The sequence below is a fragment of the Mus pahari genome, chromosome 11 (assembly GCF_900095145.1).
Source record: "Mus pahari chromosome 11, PAHARI_EIJ_v1.1, whole genome shotgun sequence".
In the NCBI taxonomy this organism is placed as follows: Eukaryota; Metazoa; Chordata; class Mammalia; order Rodentia; family Muridae; genus Mus; species Mus pahari.
Window position 1 is genome coordinate 8896381 of NC_034600.1, and position 21415 is coordinate 8917795.

The 21415-nt window shown below is 38.3% G+C and overlaps 1 protein-coding gene across 4 annotated transcripts in view; it reads left to right on the forward strand.

Annotated features, from left to right (window-relative positions):
* The window catches only part of Mctp1 (multiple C2 and transmembrane domain containing 1), a 595681-nt gene extending 574794 nt beyond the window's left edge, over nucleotides 1-20887 (forward strand). For 2 of the 4 annotated variants that reach the window (XM_029544133.1, XM_029544132.1), the window contains 4 exons: nucleotides 9260-9369; nucleotides 13204-13313; nucleotides 17592-17689; nucleotides 18802-20887. In XM_029544133.1, coding sequence (XP_029399993.1) covers nucleotides 9260-9369; nucleotides 13204-13313; nucleotides 17592-17689; nucleotides 18802-18873 — 390 coding nt within the window. In that variant the 3' untranslated portion in view covers nucleotides 18874-20887. The remainder of the gene's footprint in view (nucleotides 1-9259; nucleotides 9370-13203; nucleotides 13314-17591; nucleotides 17690-18801) is intronic. The other 2 variants (XM_029544131.1, XM_021208516.2) reach the window with 2 other exon arrangements.
* Nucleotides 20888-21415: the final 528 nt, after the last annotated feature.

Below are 21415 nucleotides of genomic sequence, written 5' to 3' on the forward strand. Positions count from 1 at the left end.
ATGGAAGGAGTTAAAGAGACAAAGTTTGGAGCTGTGACTAAAGGGTGGACCATCCAGAGACTGCCCCACCAGGGGGTCCATCCCATAATCAGCCACCAAATGCAGACACTATTGCATATGCCAGCAAGATTTTGCTGAAAGGACCCTGATATAGTTGTCTTTTGTGAGGCCATGCCAGTGCCTGGCAAACACAGAAGTGGATGCTCACAGTCAGCTATCGGATGGAACACTGGGCCCCAAATGGAGGAGCTAGAGAAATACCCAAGGAGCTGAAGGGGTCTGCAACCCTATAGGTGGAACAACAATATGAACTAACCAGTACCCCAAGAGCTTGTGTCTCTAGCTGCATATGTAGCAGAAGACGGTCTAGTCAGCCATCATTGGGAAGAGAGGCCCCTTGGTCTTACAAACTTTATATGCCCCAGTACAGGGGCAAATTGATTTCCAGAGTGGTTATACAAATTTGCAATCCACCAGCAATGGAGGAGTGTTCCCTTTCTCTACATCCTGTCCAGTATGTGCTGTCACCTGAGTTCTTGATCTTAGCCATTCTGATTGGTTGTAAGATAGAATCTCAGTGTTGTTTTGATTTGCATTTCCCTGATGACTAAGGACTTTGGACATGTCTTTAAGAGTTTCTCAGTCATTTGAGATTCCTCTGCAGAGAAGTCTCTGTTTAGCTATGTACCCAATTTTTAATTGGGTTATTTGGTTTGTTGTTGTCTAACTTCTTGAGTTCTTTATCTATTTTGGATACTGTCAAATGTAGAAGATCTTTTCCCAATCTGTAGATTGAAGTTTTGTTCTATTGACACTGTCCTTTACCTTATAGAAGCTTTTCAATTTCATGAGGTTCCATTTATCAATTTTTGATCTTAGAGCCTGAGTCATTGATGTTCTGTTCAGGAAGTTTTCTTCTTTACCAATTCATTAAAGGCTATTTCCCACTTTCTCTTTTATTAGATTTAGTATATCCAGTTTAATATTGAGGTCTTTGATCCACTTGGAATTGGGCTTTGTACAAGGTGATAAATATGGATCTATTTGCAATCCCCTACATGCAGACATCCAGTTAGACTAGCACCATTTATTGAAGATGTTCTTCCTTTACCATTATATGGTTTTTATCTTCTTCATCAAATATCAAGTGTCCATGGGTGTGTGGATTTATTTCTGGGTCTTTGATTTGAAAGATCATTTTCTGACATGGCATCTTCAGGCAAACAATAAGTTACCTGGAAAATAATAAACAAATACATAAGTAAATAAATAAATAAATACAGAAATAGCCCTGCAGCCAAGAATTTGCTATAGCAATTCAATTTTTTAAACATATGAAAAAGAAACAAAATAATTTTAATTTAATTTTTAAATTCATAGTATTACTAACACTAGTATTTACAGATGGTTTATTTCTGGCAGGATTGTGCTAGGACCTTTATAGAGAGTATCATATTTAATTTGTTCTCCATAAGCTCCTGAAATACAGATTTTTTTTTTTGACAACTGATATATTTGGGAGGCTTTGGGAAAAAAATGCCTATTGAACACACTTTAAGGGGCAGGGTCCTGAGCACTAATCAGAAGAATGCCCACTGACTTTTTATTTTTAAGGAGAAAAAAGTACTGTCATGTAAAATCATCTCCAGTCACCCTCCTAACCTTCACTGTGCCTTAGGTCACCTCAGTGTCTCAACCCGCATCTTGGCTTTTAGACAAATAGAAAGAAAAGATCCAGGCACAAAGAAACCTGGTAAGACTGCTGTAGTAGGAGCTGAGGAAAACACTTAACTAAGATTCGTTCGCCAAGGAACTTTGAGTTGCCAAGCTGTTCTCTGTGAACATTTCACCATTCTAGATTTTGGGCTGAAGCGTGGTTTTCTATATCTAAAAATGAAGGAGATGTTGGCAGGGAAAAAGCACTTTATCCCTTCTTTGTGTGTCCCTAACCAATCTTTATGTCCTATCTATATAGTTTCCTTAAGTTAGAGGTACAGAACTGAATGGCATCTTACTGAATTAACTGTGGAAAGTGAGGGACCAAGCTGTCCTTAGCATAGAGCATGGGTTATACAAAACATAAAACACGTTCCAAATTCCCAGACCCTTGCTTGTCTAAAGACCTTTATGGCAAACTAGTTATGTCTTGGCAAATGTCAGCCTTTTCAATGTCTTTTTGCCACAGTGATAGAGCAAAACTTGAAAGGAGAAGAAAAAGTTGATTATAGCCAGCTTTTTGAGAAGGTATTTCGAATCTGCCTGCTTTCCTCAAAGAACAGTTTGACCACATTCCCTGGTATGGGGTGGAATTCTGTGTTAGGTTTGCTACCCAGCATAAGATTCCCGTCTCTCTTCCTCCTCTTTAATCTCTTCTTGATTTCCCTCCTTCCTATTTCTTTTTATTCTGTTACTATCCTTTTTTTTCCTTCCTTTTTCTTTCTTTCCCTCCTAGCTTCCATCATAAAGCTTACATCACTGCCTGATATCTGTAAGTTCACTTCATATTGCACAGCTTAAGTAGTGTTCTTGTCTGAGTTGTTGCTTTACAATAATCTGTAATATCATGTTCAAATGCAAAACAGTGTTATTTCAAACTGGGCTGGAAAGCATAAGGCTACTTTGTATCAAAGGAATGAATAAGAGAAAAAAAAGAACAGATATTTTTTCTGGAAAGGTAAAATAAATAAATAAATCAACATCTCTTCCAGTTCAAGACAGACACTTTCTCAAATCTAGAAAGTGAAGTACAATCAATGTTTTAACAATAATATTAGGAATATTTTCATTCGCTGTGATGAGGACAGTACCAGTGGGTGTTCACCAGATTTATATCCTGTGACATCAGCGAGGTTAACAATGACCATGTGGACAGATCCCTAAATGTATTAATGGCTGAAGCAAATTGTAGTTCAATATGAGGAGTGAGACCCAGTGTTCACACCCATGGTACTTGTCACGTTGGCTTCCTGTCCTCATCCAGAACAAGGCTTGCCAGGTTCATGAGTGTGATTTGCCACATATTTAAATGCTCCTGTTGAGTCTTTGGTTGGCCTTCCAGTTTTTCCTAAATTCTTAAAGCTAAGAAGTAGTTCCTTTTTTGAAAGAATTTCTTTAATTTTCTGAGAGAATCAAGATTCAAGTTTTATAGTCATTGATATTTTATGGGTCTGATAAACAAACATAAAAAATTACATAGAATCAGAAATAGTTAATGCAATTTAAATCATGTTCTCTGATTTAAAGGTATAGCCATTTTCTTATTGTTTTAATTTAATTTTATTTATTTTGTATCCTGATTGTAGATTTTCCTCCTTCCTCTCCTCCCAGTCTCTCTCCTAATCTGTCCCATCCACTCCTCCTCCATTTCTCTTCAGAAAAGTGTCACATCCATGGATGGCATATCAAGTTGTGATGAGAACATGCACCACCTCTTCTACTAAGGCTAGAAAAGTCAACTGAGGAAGAGGGAAGGATGCAAAAGACAGGAACAGGGTCAGAGACATTTCCTGCTCCCACTCTTCGGACTCCCACAAGACCAAGCTATACAACTGTAGCATATGTGTGAAGGGCCTAGTCCAGGCCCATGGAGGCTCCCTGGTTGGCAGCTTAGTCTCTGTGAGTCCCTATGGACCCAGGTTACCTGATTCTATAGGTTTTCTTCTAGTGTCCTCGATCCTTCTGACTCTTACAATCCTTCATTCCCTTCTTGTCAGGATTCCCCAAGTTCTGGCTAATGTTTCCATCAGTTGCTGCGTGAAGCCTCTTTGATGGCAATGGGTCTGAGTATAGTAGAATATCACTGGGAANCATTTCATTGACTTTGTTTTTCCATTTGTGTTTTGTTCTTTCATGGGTCTCTGGGCTATACAACTTCTGGCTCCTGGCCCTTCGGGAAATGTCAGGGGTGGGATCCCTCTTATGGCATGGGTCTCAAGCTGGGCCAGTTATTGATTAGACACTTCCACAACTTCTGCGCTACCTTTACCCTAGCACATCTTATAGGCAGGAAAAATTGTAGGTCAAAGGTTTTCTGGCTGGGCTGGTATCCCAATCCCTCCACTGGCAAGCTTGCCTGGCTACAGGAGATGGCCAGTTCAGATTCCATATCCATTGCTAGGAGTCTTAGCTACAATCACTGGTTTTGATTTCTTGGAGTTTCCTTTGCCTTGGGTGTCTAGCTTGCTCCAGAGATGCCCCACCATCCCAGTTGTCTCTCCCAGTACTCTCTCCCTCCACTCCCCTCACACCGGATACCTCCTATTCTCATCCGTACCCTAATCTACTTCCCTCTCCTTACCTTTCCATGATGTCCATTCTCTTTCCTCTTATCAGTAAGATTTTTGTGTTCCCCCCTTGAACCTTTCTGGTTACTTAGCTTTTGGGGGGGCTGTGGATTGTAGCATGATTATCCTTTAATTTATAGCTAATATCCATTTATAAGTGAGTACATACCTTGTTTATCTTTCTGAGTTTGGGTTACTTGCATCACAATGATCTTTTCTAGATCCATCCATTTACTAGCAAACTTCATGATATCATTGTTTTTAATAGCTGATTAATACCCTATTGTGTGAATATATCATATTTTCTTTACCTAATTTTCTTGAGGGACAGCTAAATTGTTTCCAGTTTCTGGCTTTTATGAATAAAGCTGCTTTGAACATAGTTGAGCAAATGTTCTTGTGGTATGATGGAGCATCCTTTGGGTATATGCTCAAAAGTGGTATAGCTGGGTCTTAAGAGAGATTTATATCCAATTTTCTGAGAAGTTGCCATGTTGCTTTCTAAAATGTCTATACAAGTTGTGCTCCCACCAGCAATAGAGGAGTGTTTCCCTTGCTTCACATCCTTGCCAGCATGAGCTGTCACTTGTGTCTTTGATCTTAGCCATTTTGACAGGTATGAGATGAAATCTCAGAGTTGTTTTGATTTGAATTTCTTTGATAGATAAGGATGTTGATCATTTCTTTAAGTGTTTCTTGGCCATTTGAGGTTCTTCTGTTGACAATTTTCTATTTAGGTCTGTGCATCAGTTTTTAATTGGATAATTTGGTTTATCAATGTCTACTTTTTTGAGTTTTTTAAAAATATATTTTGGATATCAGCCCTCTGCTAGATGTGGAGCTGGTAAAACCCCCATGTTGTAGGCTGCCATTCTGTACTTTTGATGGTGTCCTTTGCCTTACAGAGCTTTTCAGTTTCATGAGGCTCCATTTATTAATTGTTGATCTTAATGCCTACATAATCAATTGGTGTTCTCTTCAGGAAGTTGTCTCCTGTGCCAATGCTTTCAAGAGTATTCCCCACTTTCTCTTCTGGCAGGTTTAGTGTTTACTACAGGTATCATTTTTTTACAGGTTGGAAAGAAATATTAATCATTCTTTAAACCAATGTCACTACTGAGCCTTGGATGATTAACTACTCTGTGGCATTTCTTTCATCTAAACTGGCATATAAAAGAAAGCAAAAATGACACTAAAAGAAATGTACCAATTTATTCCCTACTAATAAAGTATTGAACATTAGGAGGAATGTGTGAAATATTGGAATGCAACATAGAGCAATTCCATTACCCATTGCAGTTTTGGGTCATATACTATATATGAAGAGTAATTACCTCATTGGCTGGAGACCACAGTGAAGGAATACAGAACCTGATGAAAGAGATTTTGCAATAAAGATTTTACCACAATGCATTTGCTTCCAAAAACTTTTCCAACCTAAGGGAAGCCCATCTTATTTTGTCTTCTGACGGCAGGGTACAGGAGGGGCAGTGGGCTCAAAGTGCTAGGAAAAGAAAGAAAATTGTATGAGCTGATTTTAAAGAATCTTATCTAAAAAGTATATATCACCATTTGAATTTTTAAAGTAATTATTTACAATTGCCTTTTTCATAATCTAAATGTTACATCATGTTGTGGATTCTGTATTTTTTGCATCATGTTGATCAGGTTAATCCTGGTTATTCCTAACATGCCTTTACTGCCTATCCTTGAATGGAAAATCTGGATTTCACTTTCTTCCTGAAGAATTTAGCTGTACGATGGGCCTCAAGGCTGGGTTTTGGATTCTATGAGTAAAAATTCCCTTTCTCCCCCTGACTTCCCCTATTGAGTTTTGGAGAGGAATTGAATTCTCCCTCCTAAGATAAATAAGTGATAGGATCTACATGAGACAGGATCTCATGTAGCCCAGGCTGGCCTTGAACTGTTGGTCATCCTGCCTCCACTTCCTGAGTGCTGGGATTGCAGGCATGCATCCAGCATGATGTATATACAACATTCTTTCAATATCCATGTCTTATTTTAATTAAATATTTGATCTACAAAATGTTTTCCTATTATTTTCTCCTTTCATAGAAATGTCTTGACCGGAGTTACATATTTGCCTTTCAAGCAAATTTAGAAATAGTTTATCAAATTCTCTCCCTTTCTATCTACTCCAAACATAAGAATTTGGTTGAACTTGCAATAAATCTGTACATCCACCCCTTTCCAATATTCTACATTATAATGCAGACATGGTACTGTTTTCATAATTTCTTGAGGTTATATCAAAATAATTTACTGTTAGTATGAAAGAACAGCACATAATCTTGAACAGGAGTCCTGTACTAGTGGACATTTTGCTACACAAATAGTGCACTTTCACCTGCTTATCTCTCTCTCTTTTGTGCTGGAAATTGAAGCCAGGGATGTGTGTATGATAAACATGCAGTCTACCACTGACACATACTCCAGTCTTGCAGGGTTTTATTTTTGTTTGTGGTTTGGGTTTTTTTCTACATACAGAATAAATAGTTTATTAGAGCACTTTGCTACATGACATGAAAGAATTTAGCTGGAACAGTGTGGGTCAGGCCAACTTTGCAGCTTTGAAAACAGCTGGAAAGAGCCACTGCTTATTTACTTCATCTAAGATGTACAATTACATAAGATTACATGGGTGAAATTAATGTTTTGTTTTGTTAAATGGAGGGGAAGAAAATATAATAAATTAATGCATCAGTGTGTCAGGGCCAGTGAGGTATGACTTTCGAATACAATGGAGAATTCTGGGAATCTAATTACTTCCCATATCATGGTGCTTTGAGTACCCCTCATCTATCTCTTTTGACAATCTTTTTGGCATAAGATGACTAATGTAGAAAATTTCTTCTACTGAAATTATAGTTAAAATAAGAACTCTGATTGGTATCTACAATTATGATCAGTTATAAAATGTGTCTATATGGCCTTGGTCCCAGAGAACCATGAAGTCCTTGGAAGAAGCCTTTGCACCTGTGATCTACTTTATCCTTGGTTTCTAGGTGGCAGAACGGCAGAACATCAGATCTGGCCAAGTATTCATAGTGCAGTGTTTGAACTCTTCTAAAATGAAAGTCAGTATGTAAATGTGCAACATGACATTATTATCCTAGTTTCCTGGCTGCTTTCTGCAAGCACTAACTGCTACATGAGGTCTCAAGTGCTCTGGCATAGTACACAAGTGTTCAAAAGAAGTTAAAGTAATGAAATTGGATCTATATTTCTATAGACATTCAAGTTGGCATTGAGAAATGGAGTCATGGAATCAGGGTTGGATGGTCTCCACAAAACAAGCCAGGCGAATGTCTGATGGTAGGCTACTAAGCTGAATTCCATCGTGAAAGGCCACCACTATTTCTTCTTCTGGGTCTAAAATTACAAAACTATGCACATTTCCCTGGGCTCACACCATGCACAGGACGTGTTATGCTAAATCCCCTCCCACCCATTCCCTGGTATAAAAGCATTGCTTGATTACAAGATTCAAGTTGAAGTATGTACAAAAAAATGATGTGTTAGAATTTTGTCTACCACTATATATTACTGTAGACAATCTGATCGTTATTTTGGAGATTGGTGATAATCTGATCTAGGAGTGTCCAGCTAATGCATCTCAGTACTAGTCATTTTTTTTAATCAGTTGTTTCTGTTCCTAGGATTCTTGTTTGTGCCCAGTAGTTTATGCCATTGAAGTATTTGTTCGGTCAAGTCTAGAGATAGTTCAGTGGTAGGGTTCTTCAGAATGCCCTTGGTTCAATGGAAAATAGCAAACAAAATATCCAAGGAAACATATAGAGACCCAACTAAGGTGTCTTTAAGTGGTGCTGTCAAGAAACTGGGTTTGAGTGGGGCTGTAGTTAATTACTAGAGTGCTTACCCAGCATGCACTGACATTCCCAGGCCAGCTTGCTTCCCCACCTGTCATGGAATGAGCACCTGAAGTCACAACCAGTGGATACAGATAGGGAGAGTGAGGGGGGGTGACTTCATGTGGCCAGTGAACACCAAAGAGAACAGACTCTCAGGAGACAGCCCACAGTGAGACAGCTTACTTAATCGGAAGAAGAAAGGCTATTTAAACCTTTGGGGAGCAGTGGGGAGTCCTCAGGGAAAGTGTACATTATCTTCATTGGCCAGGGCCAGGGTGCTGAGCCCCTCATATGCATAGGGAGGAATTTCAGATATTGCTGGACCTAACCTTTTAAGGAGAAACCCACCCTAGCTTCAAGGCTATATGACCTCCTTTCAGTGGCACAGGCTGCATGGGCCAGGATATGCAGGCCCGGGGTGGAACAGGGTTGGGGAGTTAAGGGAGTTGGTTGGTGGGGTGGGGTAAAGTGATCCTATATATCTGCTGTTCTCAGGATGAGATTCTGGGGTTTGGACACTTCTTGACCCTACTTTTACTCTGGTCAGATCCCCTGTCCCATGGTTCCCTGGCCCTAAAACCTGTTTGATCTCCAGCACTACATAAAACTTTGTGGTGTGGATAGCACATGCCTGTTTGCCCTAATATTTAGGAAATTAGAATAGAACCAAGGGTTTAAATCCATGCTCAGCTACACAATAAATTCCACAGAACCCGGACTACATCAGACTATGTTTCAAAGAGAGGGAGGTTGATGCAGATGAGAGAAGCTGTGTTTGCTAAATGAGTCTTGTGTCAGTTTTGACAGTTGTCCCTTTCCTACATATACTCCATGTTTCTGTCCATCAGGGTAAGGGAAACAGAATTCAACTTTCTTGACTTGCAGCCATCTGCTACGTTGTTCCTCGTGTCTTTTTTTTTTTTTTTTCTGAAACTTTCAGGAGCTCCAAATATCCATGTGTGTATACATAGAGATGAGGTTTACTTAACATTAAAAGTGCAAGAGAGGGAGAGTCCACAGGATAAAGCAAGAATCAATATATACCTGTTACTCACTCCGACTTTCTTTTTTATTTTATTTTAGGATGGTGAAAAAAAAGGATTTATAAATAAAATCTATGCGATCCAGGAAGTCTGTGTCAGTGTCCAGAACATCCTAGATGAAGCGGCTTCCCTTGGTGAACGGATAAAGAAGTAAGTGGCACTGGCATGGGAAGACTGGTCTTTTATGGGAACATTGCTTTGCCTCTCAGAATGACATGCCACATTCTGTTAGGCGCAAGTCACTCACTCTTGGATGACTTAAGGTTAAGGTTTGCTGTAATTTATTTTGTTTCTCTGAGTCCTTGGTTTTATGATAGTTCTGTCAATTTCCTACCTGAAATTTGGAACATATTTGTTGGAAAAAAAATCGTGCTTGTAGCTTTGAAGAAATGACACTGTCCTAATTTTATCATGAATTTTTCATACTAACTTTATTCTTAAAAAGCATATGAAGTCATGGTAGAAAAACAATCTGACCTAATAGATTTCAGGTAATAATCATAACTGTACTGTACAGGTCTAATTATATTTTTACCAAGTTTAATTATCATCAAGAAATAATCCAAACTTCATCACTTAGTAAAAAAATCATAGAAATTTTGAATTATAGAAGAATTCTTTTAAATTAAAGGTATTTTTCTTAGATTTATTTATTGTAAGTTTTATGCTTTCATGTATGTATGTGTCCATGGAGGGCCCTGGGCCTGGAGCTGCAGATGGTTGGGACCCATCATGTGGGTGCTGAGAGTGTTCTTTACCACTGAGCCCATTTATGTTTTCTTTGGTAGGTTGATTTTGCTTTGTGTGTGTATGTGTTTTTTGTGTTTGTTTTCACTGTTGAGACAAATACTCACTGTGTAGCTCTGGCTGGGTTGGGAGTCAGTTAACCGTCTGTCTCTATCCCCCAAGTTCTGGGATGAAAGGCATGCAGCACCACACCTACCATTTGATGAAGAAATAAGTTTCATTGAGATATAATGTACAATTGTGGAACACCACACACACACACACACACACACAGAAGAAAAAAAGAAAAGAAAGAAAACAGACAGATTGTTTTGTTTTGTTTTAGTCAGGGTCTCACCATATAGCCCTGGCTATCCTGGAACTATGTAGATCAGGCTACCCTTGAACTTAGAGAAATCACTTACTTCTGTTTGCCCAATGCTAAGATTAAAGGTATGTGTTACCATGCCGAGCTAACATTTATATTCTTAATCTTACATGTTTTATTTTAGATAATTTTATTTACTAACATATTTTGTTTGTTTCCTTTTGGGAGAGTTTCTCGTGTATCTCATGTGCCTCATTAACATCAGGCTGGCCTTAAACTTACTATATAGCCAAGGATGACCTAGGACTTCTAATTCTTCAGTCTCTATCTCAAGAATGAGTTTCAGTTTATTGTGAGCTACATATTGAGAGCCTGTCTTAACAAAAACAAATTTTTTAAAAAGCGTGACTCCAAGGACAACCAGATTGATTCAAGATTGGGTTTTAGGAAATATTTGATCCAGAGAGACAACAAAAGAGTGTGGAATCTCGGGTGTGAGCCACCATGCTTAGCTCCTAACATATATTCTGAAGGTTTGGCTCCTAACACACCTCCTGAAGGAAATACTTCCTTTTAAAAAATACAATAGTGAATTGATGGTAACTGACTGTTAGCTTAAGACGTACCATGGCCTCACACTAGTCATCTATTTGATGACTGGCCTATAAAAATTCTAATAACTCTTTAAGAAAGGCTGATCTTATCAGTACAAGCCTGTACTTTCTGAGTTTCATATCTATTCTTTGTTTATTATTCATGACCAATAGTATTCCGCAGACCTATATCCTTGGACACAGAATTTAAAAGGAATAAATTATTCAAACCAAAAGTTTTGAGTCATCATCTGGTTTGTTCATGTTGCAAAGGATAATGCATTTTATTTTGTATTTTTTTATTCAATGAATTTCCACCAGTTTCGAATTTTCAATATTTACTATACAAAGCATGTTCTTTATACTTCTGAATGTATCTCTATGCAACTATCTCAGAATTCTAAACACTAAGTCATAGCCTTTTTTCTCCTTCAGCCTCTCTGCTCTCTTAATAATCTTCCCTTGCCTCATTTCCTATCACTAAAGTACAGCATGAAACCATAAATTTGGGGCACATTGTTACTGAGTGTATGTCACATGTATGTTGATACACATGAACACTTCATCTACAACAGAATCTGCTACCTTTTCACTCTCTTTATTAACTTGTTGGGGCCACACAATGAGTCAATATGACAAATCAGTTCTTGTAAATCCAGAGTCTGTTTCTGTCACCATCATATAGCCAATATTGTCTTATACGTTCTGCTATCAGTCAGCAGGAGCATGGTGACAGTGAAGGCACATCAGCTCTGTCCTGCTATCATCGCTTCCAGTTTGGACTCCTTTGTCATAGCTTATCCCATAAATTCACATAGACCTGTGCTAAAAGCATGAGGAGTAGAGCGGGGAGCACTGGCTTTGTTTCTTAATCACCCATATATTTTCTAAGCAAGGACAATGATAGCAAACAAAATTTCATAAAGCCAACCAACTAATGCTGATTTTCTGCTCCATTTGAAACAAAGCTGAATAGAAAGTGAGTCTTCCTAAAAAGAATTGTAAAATTCAAGTATCACACAATGTTCTTAAGAGTTGTACCCAGATGTCTCTCAACAGAGGAATGGATACAGTAAATGTGGTACATTTACACAGTGGAGTACTACTCAGCTACTAAAAACAATGAATTTATGAAATTCCTAGGCAAATGGATGGATCTGGAGTATATCACCCTGAGTGAGGTAACCCAATCACAAAAGAACACACATGATATGCACTCATTGATAAGTGGATATTAATTAGCCCAGAAGCCCAGAAGCTCTGAATACCCAAGATACAATTCACAAACCACATGAAACTCAATAAGGAAGACCAGAGTGTGGATACTTCTATCCATCTTAGAAGGGGAACAAAACACCCATGGAAGGAGTTACAGAGACAAACTGTGGAGTAGAGACTGAAGAAATGACCATCTAGAGACTGACTCACCTGGGGATCCATCCCATATACAGTCACCAAACCCAGACACTGTTGTGGATGCCAAGTGCTTCCTGACAGGAGCCTGATAAAGCTCTCTCCTGAGAGGCTCTGCCTGTGACTCACAATACAGAGGTGGATGCTCACAGACATCCACTAGACTGAGCATAAGATCCCCAATGAAGGAGCTAGAGAAAGTACCCAAGGAGCTGCAGGGGTTTGCAGTCCCATAAGAGGAACAACAATTTGAACTACCCAGTAACCCCAGATCTCCCAGGGAGTAAACCACCAACCAAGAGCACACATAGTGGGACTCATGGGTCCAGCTGCATATGTAGCAGAGTATGGCCTAGTCGGACATCAATGGGAGGAGAGGTCCTTGGTCCTGTGAAGGTTCTATGCCCTGGTGTAGGGGAATGCCAGAGCCAGGAAGCTGGAGTTGATGAGTTGGTGTGGTGAGGGATGTTTGGGGGGAGGGCATAGGGGGTTTTCAGAGGGGAAACCAGAAAAGGGGATAACATTTGAAATGTAAATAAAGAAAATATCCAATAAAAAAGAAAGAGTTGTACCTACAGACAATTACTGTAAGCATATTACTCTCACATGGGAATATGGACTTTTAAGAGGATGAATGGTGGGCCCTGAAACATTCTATCATATAAACATTAACAAGGCACAAATACTAGTTTTAGTAAGAGAAAAAATACTTTTTACTATATAGGAAGGTAGACAAGCTGTGTAATTGCTTTAGACTGAAATCCCTGGGACAACCTGGTGAAGCTACTGGCAAGACCGTTTCCCTGGATAGGCTATGTATGACTACCCTGTGTCCTCTGACTGTTAGTCCAGACCACATTTCTTTTCGCCATTGTCTAGAAGTGTGAAGTGTTTATATTACTGATTTCTTCCTTTTCCCTTCAGTACTTTCAACTGGACTGTCCCCTTCTTAAGCTGGCTGGCCATTGTAGCCCTCTGTGTGTTCACGGCCATTCTGTACTTCATCCCACTGAGATACATTGTTCTTGTTTGGGGTAAGTAAAGCTTTTAAACAACAACCACAGACATCTGTTTAGCAGCTAAGAACAAACTGTTTTTAAGAGGTGAATTATATCATCAGTAGTTTGGAATATTTATGGTCATGTAGGTACTCCATGATGAAAAGAGACAGTCAGTTAAAAATCACAGCAGCATAAAGATTTAGGTCCACCTGGAAAATGCCATTTTCTTATCTGTCACCACAGCTGCCATCATGCTATAAACATGTACTGGTAAAGATTTTTCATATATCAAAGTGTAACTTTGTCGAGATATCTAGATCTGTCTGACTTATTTTCACCACTTAAATGCCAACAGAGGCACTTTAAACCAAATGGTGTGTTTAGGACAATGTACTTTTGGCTGTGGTATTTATCTTGTGGAAGTTATCTGTAAGCAAGTTACTAGCTGCCTGTTTAAAATGTCACTTTTGGAACGCAGGAAAAGACTTGCATTTATAGGCTCCTTAGGAACAACAACAAAAGCCTGCTGAGTAAGAAAGCTTTCAGAAAAGTCTGCTTTAAATGGATTTCCTCTGAATAGTTATGTAACTTGGCTGCATGCTTCCAACAGTCCCTTTGACCGTAGAACTCACTCACAAGGTGCTCAGTGTCATAATTCTGTAGAACTGAAATGAAATTTTACTTTTCTTTTTTCTTTCTTGATGAAATTTTTGGTTTAGAAAACCCACTCTTCAGCCCTTATGATTCGCCACCATATAGGAATATTTTCTATTTGCTCCCCATCAATATACATATGAATCAAAGACTGCTAAACTTAAAAAAAATTACAAAGACTAAACATGGGCCTTAACATTAAAAACATGCTTATATTATAAATAACAGGACCGTGTGAAGACTTTTTATTTTTCTTCTTTGACCCACAATTGTTTAAAGGGATAAATTAGAGGAAAGTGAGTTGAGACCAATAGTCTCCATCTAGTTTGAAGATTCCTGGTTTAGGGGCTGGAAAGATGGCTTGGCAGTTAAGAGCACTTACTGATTTTGTTTTGGTTCCCAGCACCCACACAGTGGATCACAATTGCCTATGACTCCAGTCCCAAAGGACCCAAGTCTCTAGTTTGACCTCTAAAGGCCCATGCTGCACACATATACACTCTCTCACACACATTCTTAAATAAAATAAATAATAATAATAATAATAATAATAATAATAATAATGAATTCCTGTTCTCTTTCTCCTTTGGGTATACAGTACACTTTCCTCTTGGGTGGAGCCTGGTAGTCTTTATAATTACTGGTATTACTTCCAGGCTCCAGGGCAGAGAAAGTAGTGATTATATTTTTCCTCTCCTAATTTCTACCATTTACAGAAATACAATTATTACTTTTCCTATTTAAAGGATTTATTAAAAGCATATTCTTGTTTTCTAGTCTATTGAACCCTAATGTTTCATTCATTTCTCTGACATTGAATGCAGATCTGGTTTAATTGGTGACTTTCAGGCAGAGAATAACCATAGGTATCTAAGGTCAGACTTGCAGAACTATCTTTATTGCCATGTGGTGAAGAATGCCTCCCCCAACTGACCTTCCTTTGCTTCTCTGAAACTGAAGGCAGACATCTTGCTATGTAACCTGTATAGCCTCTGACTACAATGGCGAGCTGTCTTAAAAATAATGTTACAGAATGTGTTTGGGCCTTGTCTCATCAAATGAAAACATACAAGAACTATTTCTTTAGTGTTAGGTAATTGTTGAAATGTTAACAAGAAACCCAGGCCACCAGTGTCACATGACTGGAAAGAGACTGCCAAAATGACAGAAGTTCATTCTGTAGAAACACATTGAGAGCTAAGATGTCCCAGTTTCTTCCTGTTTCCACGGTGTGTTGATTTCATGCAAACCTGAAAAATTTTCCCCCAAAATTTATGGCAATATTTTTCATTTCAACACAAACAATAACCAAGCATCATCATAGTCATGTGACTTATAAAAATTTAGATTGCGTTATAACAGCAGCACTTCTCCCCTTAAAATACATACCTTTGGAAAAGAGGAAATCAATAAATTACCTAACAATCTCATCCTGGCTAGAGCATGAAAGCCAATCGAGGGACTTTAACACTGAGAATCTGGTAAGGCAAGACACGCTTTTTTTTTTTTTTTTTTAAATTAGGGGACAAAATTATTTATTTGGCTTACACTATAAGTGACAGTTCAACACTGAGGGAACTCAAGGCAGGCACACAAACAAGAAAGTAAGCAGAAACCACACTACTTGCTAGCTCACTCTCAAGCTCTTGTTTAGTTCCCTTTCTCCGGTCGCCTAGGACCACCTGCCTACAGAATGGTAGCCTTCCTAGTCAACTAACAATAAAGACAATTTGTCACAAATATCCCCAGTCCCTCAGCTGGGCTTTCATTCCCAGATGGCTTTAGGCTCCATTAACCTGACCGTTAGGGCTAACTAGGACAGCCTCCAAGCTTTGGCAGTAAGAAGCAATGTGATGCCCAGATTTTATTCCAATCTTTGACTTATACAGTCAGATGCTTAACACTGCCCCTTTAAGTATTTTGTTGTTGTTCTCTTAAAAACTATGGTTAGAAAGCACACTGAATAGCTACATTAACCTTTTAACAATAGTTGAGACTTGCTTTTTTGGCCAGTATATGTCAACTTTTATAAATGTTCTTAAAGTCTTGAAAGAAATATCTGTTATACAGTCCTTTGGCAAAGCTATGTATATCAATAACATTGTAAGCCTTTGTAACTTGCACTGTTTTGTTTTGTTTTTTTCTCCTGATTTAATTAGGTATTGAAAATGGAATAATAATGAAGTTGTTTAGCTCTCCTTAGTTCTACTTTGTATTAGTCAGGGTTCTCTAGAGTCACAGAACTTACGGATAGTCTCTGTATAGTAAAGGAATTTATTGATGACTTACAGTCTGCAGTCCAACTCCCAACAATGGTTCAGTAGTAGCTGTGAATGGAAGCCCAAGAAACTAGCAGTTGCTCAGTCCCACACAGAAAGTAGGCAAAAGAGTGAGAGAGAGAGAGAGAGAGAGAGAGAGAGAGAGAGAGACTCCCTTCTTCCAGTGTCCTTATATGGTCTCCAGCAGAAGGTGTAGCCCAGATTAAAGGTGTGTGCCACCACACCTTTAATCCCAGATGACCTTGAACTCAGAGATCTCCCTGTCTTAATCTCCTGGATTCAATCACCACTGTCTCTCAAGATCTCCATACCAAGATCCAGATCAGAAACTTCTATCTTCCAGCCTCCAGATTAGGGTCACTGGTGAGACTTCCAATTCTGGATTGTAGTTCATTCCAAATATTGTCAAGTTGACAACCAGGAATAGCCACTACATACTTCATACTTTATTTTATTTTTTATTACTTTATTTACATTTTAAATTTTATCCCCTTTCCTCATTTCCCCTCCGAAAATCCCTTTATCCCATACCCCTCCCCCGCTCACTAACCCACTCTTCCGTGCTTCCCTGTCCTGGCATTCTCCTACACTGGGGCCCTTTACAAGACCAAGGGCCTCTTCTCTCATTGATGTCCCATAAGGCCAACTTCTGCTACATATGCAGCTGGAGCCATGGGTCCCTCCATGTGTACTCTTTGGTTGGTGGTTTAGTCCCTGGGAACTCTCGGGATATTGGTTGGTTCATATTGTTGTTCTTCCTATGGAGTGCAGACCCCTTCACCTCCATTGGTCCTTTCTCTAGCTCCTCCATTGGAGTCACTGTGCTCAGTCCAATGGATGGCTGTGTGCATTCACTTCAAGAAGAAGACCACAGTGTGGATACTTCAGTCCTTCTTAGAAGGGGGATCAATATACCCATGGGAGGAGATACAGAGACAATGTTTGGAGCAGAGATTAAAGAAAGACCATCCAGTGATGGTCCCACCTGGGGATCCTCCCATTATACAGTTACCAAACCCAGACACTATTGTGGATGCCAACAAGTGCTTGCTGACAGAAGCCTGTTATAGCTGTCTCCAGAGAGGCTCTGCCAGTGCCTGACAAGGCAAGACACTCTTATTTCCATCTAGGTACCCCGATTTGTTTTCCCCAACTCTCACCTATTGGGAAGAAGCCAATATAGTGTAAAGACAAACAGCAAAGCAGCCATTCAACTGGGAAAGTTGAAGGGAGGTGGTGTACTAGGCTGTCCTGTCAAGGGTAAGGCGTAGCACATGGCTAATGCTCAAATCACTGTAATGCTTTCTCCAGTAATGTGCTTTGCCTAACTCCACACTCAATAATGAACTCAACAATGTTTGAAATGTCGCTTTTTTAGGAATTAATAAATTTACAAAAAAGCTTCGGAGTCCATATGCAATTGATAACAATGAACTACTTGACTTCCTTTCCAGAGTTCCTTCAGATGTACAAGTGGTATGTATGGCTCACTAATGTTATTTCCTGAGTGCAGTGTGGCTCTGGGTTTTACTTTTTAAATTCTTTGAATGTCAAAGGTTATAGAAGAGTCAGGTAAAGTTAATAAAACCCACTGCAGATTTTGGCAAGACTTTAACCAACGGTATTAGTCAGAAAAAAATCTATAAACAATGGAAAACAGGAGATTGAAAGTCATCGCATAAGGAACCCCTGTGACTTTCAAAGAGAACCTCAACCCAAGCCCAGCTGAGTTTGTGAAGTGACATCATGAAGATGTAAGCAGAAGAAATAGGAATTTTAGATGTAGATGATGGAAGCAAAATGGGTGGTTAAATTATTTGTGTATATTGCATGCATTTAATAAATTTTAAAGATGAATGTTTATATTTTAAATGAGGGAGAAACATCTACATTTGAAATATTATATTTCACAAATTGTTTGAAATACTTTGAGGTTAATATGTACTAAATGAATTGTTTCAAAGTGAAATAAGAAACGTTTTAATCACAGTCTTGAGGACAGGTTTTAGTGATAGCAATTTACATTAGTTTCATTGAGTTTTCATTTCATATACAAAAATGGTCCTCATGTTGTGATGGACCCCCAACCATAAAAGTTATCTTGTTGCTATCTTGTAACTAATTTTACCACTATTATGAATTCTAAGATAAATGTCTGATATGCAGGATATCTGACGTGTGTGAAAGGGCTATTAGATCCCCCAAAATGATCACGACCCATATGTTTCAAATCTCTGGGTTAGCTGAGAATTAAGACTATTTAATAAACAAACAACAACAACAATTAAAATGCCTGTAAAGAACCATTATTCAGCTCTTCAAAAATATAGATTTTCTTTCATTGTATTATGTCAGTAAAAGTCATAGTTCGTTAGCAAAGTTTGCACTGGGCTTCCAGCCATTTCTGGCAGCATTTCCCTTCTGACTTTAGCTCTAGCCCTGTGTTGTTATCAGCATCAGCTGGAGCTCCCACTTGGCTTCTGGAGCAGCCCTCTCCCCAGCCCCGAAGCGTCTCTCATTCCTTAGCTTTTCTTTCTTTTGCCAGGAAGTGGCCACCTGACTGGTCTTTTTCTGAACTGTTTAAACAGGTGCAATACCAAGAACTGAAACCAGATCATTCTCATAGCCCATATAAAAGGAAGAAAAACAACCTTGGCTAGCCAGCTCCGAGGAAAGCAGCATGTTTGGGAAGATAAAAGAAAAACTCGTCAGCCTCCGCAGCACTTCCTCTCTTTCTGCTTTTTATTTATCCCCCCCCCCCGCCTTTTTTTTAAAATCATGGTCGAGAACATTTGTAAATAGTGTACAAAAGGCATACGTCTTTGAAAATATACTTCTACTGTATACAGACTCAATTTGATAAGGGATTTTAGCTAGTGGAGTGTGGAAGCCTTGTTAGCTATAGATAATATAACAAAGTGAAATAAAATAATGGTTATAAAACTGGAAGATATACATTTTTCCAATCACAAGAGAAAGAACCAGAATATTAGATAAAATGCTCAATTATGCTCTGGTTAACTTTCCATAAAACGTAAATGCCGATTGATCTTTAGGTTTTTTTGTAATGCAACTATTTCTTATCTGAAAAGTAATTCATTAGTGCTTTTTTTCTGTTTATACAGTCAAACGGGGGAAACCCCAAAGCTTGAATAATGGAAATGTTTCACTTCAACTTAACATACATCATGACTTCCACTCCTGTGTAAATAAATTATGTATGGCTAAGGCTGATTTTAAGCTACAGGTACATTCATATCTTTTCCTGTCTGCATACACACATAATCCCTTAAGAGAATCTGAGAGTCTATGAATAAGACTTTTAAGCCTTCTATCATTCCATCTAAAATCTTAAAGTCTCTTCAGAACTATATTAAATAAATACTGCCAGGTTTATAAATGATTATTAGGATTTTATATATACCGCTGTGTTTAGCAAATTATCAAGCCAATTGTCAAGAAAAAAAAAATACTAGCAAAAGAAATCCCTACCGCATTTGGTGTCAAATTATGCTCTTGTGCATTAAAAAAAATGTATTATTTAAGTGTCCTCTACTGGTATATTTCAATGCATAATATGAGTTTTTTCATTAGTGAGTTTTAATGGAGAGGAGAATGCAGCTGGCTAAGTTAAAAAGGCCAGTGTTTTCATTACACCACTTATGAAGGTCATTGATAACGCATAAAAACCTGTTTTGTAAAATAACCTGCTTGTAAGGCAGTTTCCATTAAAAAGGCTTCACTAACCACACTATACTTCAAATTGCATTCCTAAAGCTAACGCCAGGGTCTACCAAGGGAACTACCTCTGCAGAGATCATCTGGCTGGTGAGAGTGTCTTCACTGACTCGTTAGAGGAATCAGACTCAATGGAAATTGCTGCATACAATGTTTTGCACTATTTTATTAATTACTATTAATAAACAGGTGGGGTGAGGTAAAGGTGGGGATTGTGCTGGAAAATGTAGAAAAGCAGAAATATATATTTCACTTTAAAGATTCTTTAAATCTCATCAGAGCTGATTTTTTAAAGTATTTTTATTTTAGAAATATGTTGTTAAATACTATTTCTTACAATAAAACTATTTTGATGTTTATACACTATGCTTGGAAGAATGTCAACTAAATTCCCTTTCTACAGAAAGACTTTGACCTCAATATGCTCTTGTGTATCATGTTTAAAATGACATGTGTGCATCTGCATTCCATCACTGTTTGTTGCAAAAACATACTTTATGAAGCTGATGTAATACCTAGTTTATTGATGAGATCATTAGTTTGGTATAAATTCTGATCATACCTGTGAGATTTATTATGTTCTGTGCAGACAATGTCTATTTAAATGTCTATAAGCCTGACATTCTATAACCTCAGATATACCTAGTGGATGCAACCATTAACAGATGACTGATTTTGTTTATTTCATTGTGTAAGATTTCAGATGTTTAATTCAATAGTAATGCTGACTACATATTCACTGCATTAAATACACATGGAAATAATCTTTTTATGTATAATCTTTTGTTCTGAGTTAAGAGGTGCATGGTGGGGTCCTGGGTGCATATACTCATTAATGACACTTCACTTGGGGAGTGTGTGTGTGTGTGTGTGTGTGTGTATGAACAGGGCTATTCATGAAACCCTAACTATGGTATAAACTCAGTACCTTTGGCATGGTGAGCATTAAATGAAGCAGAGAAAACTAGCTGGAGTCATGAAAGTTACCTTAAGTCCTTATTGCTTTTAGAAATCAATATATGTATAGCCCCCAAAAGACAATGCCAAGTAGGATTTTTAACTTTCTTGTGTAGAAGCATTTTTAGTGTATGCCTTGGTTTTTCTGAGATTTCTGAAGCAAATATTCCAAGTTATCTGAAAAGACAGAATTTGGTTCAACATCTATTTGGTTTCAACATCTATATAACAGATGTTATATTTATAGATTATATTTATATTTACATTCTAAATTACAGCCATTGTTGAATTCTATCCTCTGGGCAAAAGAACTGCCATATTCCTTAGATCATCTGTGCCTGCTTGTGAAAGACCATCACAGTCATGCTTGCAGTTGACATCCCTTCATGAAGAAATGGGGGGAGATGGACTCAAGGCCTGCTATTGCAGCAATTTGGGTGCAATTCTGCGCTAAATACACATGCCTTAAAGTACTAGAGCATTGGGTGGGTGCAGTTTACTTGGAAA